This window comes from Halyomorpha halys, unplaced genomic scaffold, assembly GCF_000696795.3.
Source record: "Halyomorpha halys isolate HHAL.00 unplaced genomic scaffold, Hhal_1.1 Scaffold52.1, whole genome shotgun sequence".
NCBI classification, from domain to species: domain Eukaryota; kingdom Metazoa; phylum Arthropoda; class Insecta; order Hemiptera; family Pentatomidae; genus Halyomorpha; species Halyomorpha halys.
Genome location: NW_027104988.1, coordinates 795,158 through 801,984, shown reverse-complemented (window position 1 = coordinate 801,984; position 6,827 = coordinate 795,158). Strand labels below are relative to the sequence as shown.

Sequence of the window (6,827 nt, the reverse complement as noted above, 5' to 3'; positions counted from 1 at the left end):
ATTCACTATTTGCCAATTTGAATACAATGATGGATTAAATTTAGATAAATATAGAAATAATAAATATAATTTACTAGAGATAAAATAAATATTTGAACACAAAGATAATTTACTTGGCTTGAAAATAAAAAGAAAAGTAATGCTACTTAGAAGATTAAATAAAAAATAATGGTGACCACAAATCTAATAGAGCATGTTCTGATTTGAGCAAGGCATATGTCCAACCTGATGGAGGTGTGGATCTGCAGAAGTATGAATATTGATTGAGATCATCACCTCTTGATTGCCAGAATATGGGCAAGATCTCTGTCGTATGAAGCCGGGAGAAAGATTGTACTAAGAAGTTGAACATTCAGATACTTAAGAAACTAGAAAGTGCAGAGCAGTTGTTTTTTTTTGACAACCCCTCCTTGACCCTCCTTCCTGGTCACTTCTGATAGATGTGAACTAGAGGTAACCAACCTATTCTAACTATAATGGTGTGTCAAGTTTTCGTGGGACCGCCACAGAAATTAAAAACAATGACCCCCAGGCTGGATTTGAACCGGTGCTGCCTGCAGTTCCCAGGTTGCAAAGACCTGCACCTTAACTATCTAAGCTACAAATAGCCCTCGAGGACCCTAAACTATGTGGATGACATATATCAGACAAGGGACATATCCAAAGAAAACATAATGAGGATCATCAATGAAGTTTAGGGTGAGGTTGAACCCACAAACACACACTGGTTCAACACTGAGCATCTAATCGCAACCAACTTCAAAAATAGAACTGAGAAGAAACTTCATAGGTAGATGAAAAGAGTAACAGAGCCAATTAGTCCAAATGGCGCAGAGCAGGCGACAGCCAGAAACTATTTAATCGCCACTTAAGTGCATTCAAAGACCATAATGGGAGTTTGGTTAAGCAATGGAACAATGCTTAACAAAAAGAAAAAGAAGAATGCTTTAAAAAGAAAAGCATTCTTAACAGGTGGAGCATTACAAGAAAACTTATGCCCATAGCTAAAGGGTGAGGAAAGGAATGATGGGTATGGTGTAAAAATACCTGGAGAGGAACTACAACCTGCAGATGAAGATGAGATTGAACTGGACTTCAGAGCTATAAAAGTGTAGTGGAGAAGAACGAGTGAGATTCCAGAACAACCTCTTCATCAACACATGTCAGGGGTAAGAACTGACCAGTGAATGGTATAAAACAAGATATACTCCCTATATTAAAAAAAGAAGATGTTCTAAAATGCTCTGATTACAGTGGAGTTTCACTGCTTAAAACTAAGTTTTGCAGCCTAAAAGATCTTTTCACAAATAATGTTTGAGATATTTCTACTAAAAAAGGAAATAGGTTGCTCTTAAACAGGATTTCTGCAAGAACATCAATCAGAAGATCTCGCGTATCTTCCTTTCTCTCAGCCTTCGTTTCCACGTTCCTTCTCTGCTACTGAGTTCGCTTCCGTTTCGCAGTTTCTCAACGTCAACCTTCCCGCAACCATGACACTTGTGGTCACTTGACCATTGTTTATGGGTTTCGCTTGGCTCGATCTATCTCCTACCATCTCTATGTTCTCTCCTTCTCCTCCTCAGAGTGATTTCTTTACTTCTCCTCCTCAGAGTGATTTCTTTAATCATTCCTTGATAACCCTCCAGGAGGACTCTTCTTCCACCTGAATCTGATTGAGGATGCTCCTATTTACTCTGCAGACGACTGCTGCTTTTAATGCTTCCGCATCCTCGCTGTCGAGTAGGTTTTCAATTGACTTCATATCAAATTGGCTTATCAGTTGGTCACCACCTTTTAATGAAATGGCACAGTTCGCCCGTTTCCCCGGTGAACCGCTCTAGGTTAGAAACGACTTTCCTTAAGTCTTGGGTGGGTGCAGTGCTTACTTTGATCCACTCGTATTGTGGTGTGTGCTTCCCCAAGAGAGACTTCCACTAGTGGAGGAATCACTTCTGTGGAAGGTGTGCTCTCGACTATGTTCAGATTCAAACCCGCTTATTTGACAATCCCTTTGGTACCCACTTTTTACAAAAATGAGGAAAACAAATTTGAAGATGACAAAACAACAAAACAAAAATTACTCCAGTATTTAATGTTTCAGCACCAGTTAAATGTTTGAGAGTACAAAACTAAAAAAAAGGAAATGGAGAGAAAAGTGACCAACTCAGTTATATCTCTAAGACTGCCCTTTATTGAATCCAGTTCGTGGACTGGACTCAATAATAGTTCGTGTCTAAGTCTACTTGATCAGCTGATATTGGAGTTACAGGTGACTGTAACTTTTATGTGTAAATGTAAGATAGAGACCATGAATAAAAATTCTTACTTAAGAGGATCATCTGCTTGGCTATCAATGCTTTCAGCATCTGAGGAATCTTCATTAGCACCTTTCCAAATATTATCTAGTGTTGCAGGTTCAACATCACTATCAGATTCACTATCACACTCCAAAACATTTGTTTTTGTTTGAAATGCTTTTGTAACATCTGTTTCAACTGAAATTATTAAAAAGTAATAAAATACAATTTATCAAGAACTAGTAATAAGCAAAATACGATGCATACCAAAAGGATCGATTGCTCTGATTCTAGAAGAACTTTTTACCTCTTCCCCTTCTTCTGATTTAACATTGCGAACAGGTTTAACGTAATGTGATAATCCTGAAAGCAGAAATTCAGGAGTTGTTGGAGGAACATGCTTGGATGTAGACCGTTGGCTTTTAATTTGTGTTTTCCATGTATGAAGAGAACAATATCTGAAAATTAGCAAAGTAAAAAACTAATTCACAAAATTAAAATAATAGTTAAACATTTTAGAATATAAAACAATTATTTCAATATTATATTTCTTTGAATGATACAACTCCTGTATTAAAAATCACTGCCTTCGGAAGGAAATTCTACAATAACAGTTTTCAGTAATTAATGTGAAACCACTTTATTATCTTTGTACTGGATAGGCATCAACAAATACGAGATGAAAATATACTATTTGCTGCTGAACCGGAATACACAATAAACGATGCTTACTAAAAATTATCAGTTCTTGGCTCCCATTCCAAATAGCTCAATGTGCTGCTAACTTAAGTCCATCCGATAAGATACCTCAATCCCATCTTTATTTCCTTTAAAATCATGGATGATAACATTTTTAGGTTAGACTTTGGGCTAAGAGTTAATATTATGGAGTATTACTCTTAAGATCAAAACTAGATAAGTAATTAATGCCACTAACAATGAGTAATCATAGATAAGAAAAACAATCTTTCCATTGTATGCCTGATAGAAACACCTAAAGTAGGTGCGTATTCACCCAAAAGTATTTCATTCTCAAGAGTGGTCATCATCAGAAACCGATAAACCACTCTCAGAATTTTAAGGTTTAGATTTGATATCAAGTCAATCTTATATATCCCAGCTGCATAAATAGAATATTAACTGATTTCATTATTCTGAGAGCATCATCCAGGCACTCACCAACTTTTATAAATCTTTCAACATAATAGAGGAATCTGTGTATGGGAGGAATGAGAAGTATAATTAAAATTCAGGTAATCTTTGTTTCATTAATTTTTTTTCACCTTTTGACCAACCAATTATATTTTTCACTAAATGAGTTGAAATTGGTGAAAAGAATGGTTTGTGACAAACATTTTTTAAAAGTTAAAAGAAATTTGCCATAATCTACAAATTGTGAGATTGTACTATGTAATTAAAGCTGTAACATTAAACTTCATTTTATTTTCTATGTTTAAATTATTTATGACTAAAATCATTTATCAGGACTCTTTATTTAAAATAACTGTTGCATGACACACACAGTCTCCAAAGGCATTCTACTTCACTATAGTGAACAAAAACAACAGGTATTAAGTGCTAATACTGTTCTGAAAATTATTGCTCTATTTGTTGATCTTTATACATAAAAGAGGGAAAACGGCAGGAATCACACATGTTTGGAAAATGCAGGTTTCCAAAATGAAAATAAAGAGGAATAAGAAAGATATATTAGGAACATATTAAATTATCATTATGATGAAAATATCATTGACCATAAATGTAATAAAACAGATCACACCTAATGGAGAACCGAATTAACCCATTATAATTTACTATGTACTTCATTCATTACCATCACCCCAAACTATCTCAATTAAAATGTCATGAATAGCAACCCAGAATCCCTAAGAATGAGAGGAGATTATGTTCTGTCATGGTGCTGATCTAGAGCTTGATATAAGCAGTATAAGCTGACCAATAAAGGAAAAATTAGTAGGGGATGAAGTCAATAGAGAAATAATAAACACAAATAAGTGAAACTTACTATATTAACATGGAAGTTTTAGTCTTCATTAAAGCTAAAATCAACACAAGATAACAACCATATTTGTTTATTTTTTCAGTTTTTTAGACACTACTTGTATGTCTTAAATTATACATATCTTCTTACCTACATGATATTATATTTCATCTTTCACTGTTTTCAATCTACTACCATCTAATTCCACGATTATCAATCAATTTAAATTTTTTTTACAATTCAATTATCAGTTATCAATTTTTATCATTTATGATTCAATTCGATATTTTGTATAATTCCAAATGTGTTTGTACACTATTCTTTTTCAATTTTATGTTTCTCTAAATGTTGTTATCTTTTTTGTTCTATAGCCCTGATGAAGACCTGAAACTCAGGTCAAAACGTTGGCATAAAATAAATAAATATGGTCTTGTTTATTTATGTTGTTCTTTGCTGACCACACCCCTCAATAAACTTCTCCAATCATTAATCTACGTCAACTATCTACACCTCATGATAACAACCATAATATAGTGATGAAAGTAGTTTGTTTTTTTAAATCACACAATATGGTTATCTTGTTTTGATTTTAGCCCTAATTTCACTTATCGTGTTTAAGTAAAATTTTCCAAATTAAAAATTAGGCGGTATTCAACACGATCTTTAATCTAGCAGGAGTTTCCTACTTTTTTGTTCCCTAAGAGGTGTCCTGTGGGCATTTATCTCGTGTGGACGATTTGTACTATTTTATTTATATAATTAGATATTTTGATGAAAAAAATCTTTAGGATTACTTTCAATGTCATTAGAAATTTAAATTGTAGCTCTTTCATCATGAGCTGAAGACTTCAGATTTCGTAATATATCATAAGATCTTCTAGTCTCAGGTCATGATTTAAAATGTCACTTCGGGAGTGTAGAGGTAAGAGAAATGCTAAGTCTTACTAAGTGAGGAGGTAAGAGCTAAACTGAATTGGGTATAGGTGGGGAGGTAAAACAGGGAGTAACATAAACAAGCGGCAATAACATCAAAGGGTTAACGGAAGGTAGACAAAAGTATAAACAAAACAAATAATACCCTACCAAAATGCTCAAGGTTACACTTCCCCCCCAGGTTAATGCTTTGAATAAACTATAATTTGAAATTAAAGATAAAAAAAAATCTAAAATGATTCAACCAAAAAATAAATACTATAAATATAAGTCTTGATCAGGTTTAGAAAGGAATATTAAAATTTTTAAATACAGAAATCAATCAAAAATTATTAACTTTATTAGACATTAATACTTATACAGTACAATTTAAGTACAAAAATTCATGCTATAAGTTTTTATATTACACAATGATGATAGCTGTTATAAAGCACAATAGACAGGTTACAAAATTCAGGATTATTTAATGAACTGTAAAAAATGTAGGGTATATTAATAGTATTTCATACATATACAATGTTCTAGTATCAATATAATCTAAATCAAAAAATGAATACTTGCCCAATGTCACTTTTTTCGCTCTTCAAAGCGGGAATAAGACATCTTTTATTATTGTTAGGATAAGCATAACCACATGGCTTGTAAGGTGCACTCTTATCTTCCAAGATATGTTTTAGGCAATAGTCATATTTATCCAATACAGGTTGATGACAAACTCTGTTTTTATAGCGACAGACTGGATCAGACGTCAGTTTAGTAAAACTTTTCTTGACAGTGGATGTTCCTGAACCAGAAGACGCCTTATGTTGACGAATCATGATGATGATTCTTTAGTATTAAAATACTTTAAAAAGTATTTCAAATGGCTTCCGAACTTCCATATTTGCATAGAGATCTTTCAACGTTAACAAAAAGCTTCCCACTATGGGAACCTTACTTACAAACTGCCACTAAAAGCGAAATGGCTGATGGTCACAGCCTTTGTGATAAGTAATAGGTAAAAGTTTACTTCAGCTCCCCCAAAATGGCCGAAGCCCATTTTTTCTGACGAGAATGTACTAATGGTCCCGAACGGAGCCGAGAAGCGCCGGAGGTGACCGATTCCCTGCCGTTCGTTTCAAAATAAATTACTCGCAACTTCGGCAGGGATTTTGCACTTCCCTCAAACACATTGGGGTATGTGTTTGAAGTTATATTGATGTATTTTATCTAAATAATTTCTTTTTCTTATTTATTGGTATAAATAAATTGGGGAAAAATCATTAAAGTTACCCTCTTGTTTTGATTTTTTTTACTTATGAGTCTAAAGGGGCCTATACATGTTGGCCAAGCCAAGGCGAACTCAGACATGCACGAGCATCTGAGAGGGTGGCTTGTACGAGTTGGCCTATGCTCGTTGCCGATCCGTCGAGAGTAGGTTTTTTGGACACAGATGAAAGGGGTTCGTGAGAGCGCTCGTGTAGTATATCCACCATTGTTGTTGGTGGATTAATACTCAACTATTTCTCTCAACACCCTTATCACCAAATTATTAATGTTGCTAAGAACCTTATCCACCGATCCTTTTCTCTTTCTGACCCTCAATACCACCAGAC

General features: G+C 34.2%; 1 protein-coding gene across 1 annotated transcript in view; it reads right to left on the bottom strand.

Annotated features, from left to right (window-relative positions):
* Positions 1-6,255, bottom strand: part of dgt1 (dim gamma-tubulin 1) — a gene marked incomplete at its 5' end in the record, with an annotated part of 13,588 nt that extends 7,333 nt beyond the window's left edge. Inside the window, 3 exon segments of the mRNA XM_014437759.3 lie at positions 2,327-2,495; positions 2,565-2,755; positions 5,794-6,255. Coding sequence (XP_014293245.1) covers positions 2,327-2,495; positions 2,565-2,755; positions 5,794-6,050 — 617 coding nt within the window.
* Between the last annotated feature and the right edge of the window lie 572 nt (positions 6,256-6,827).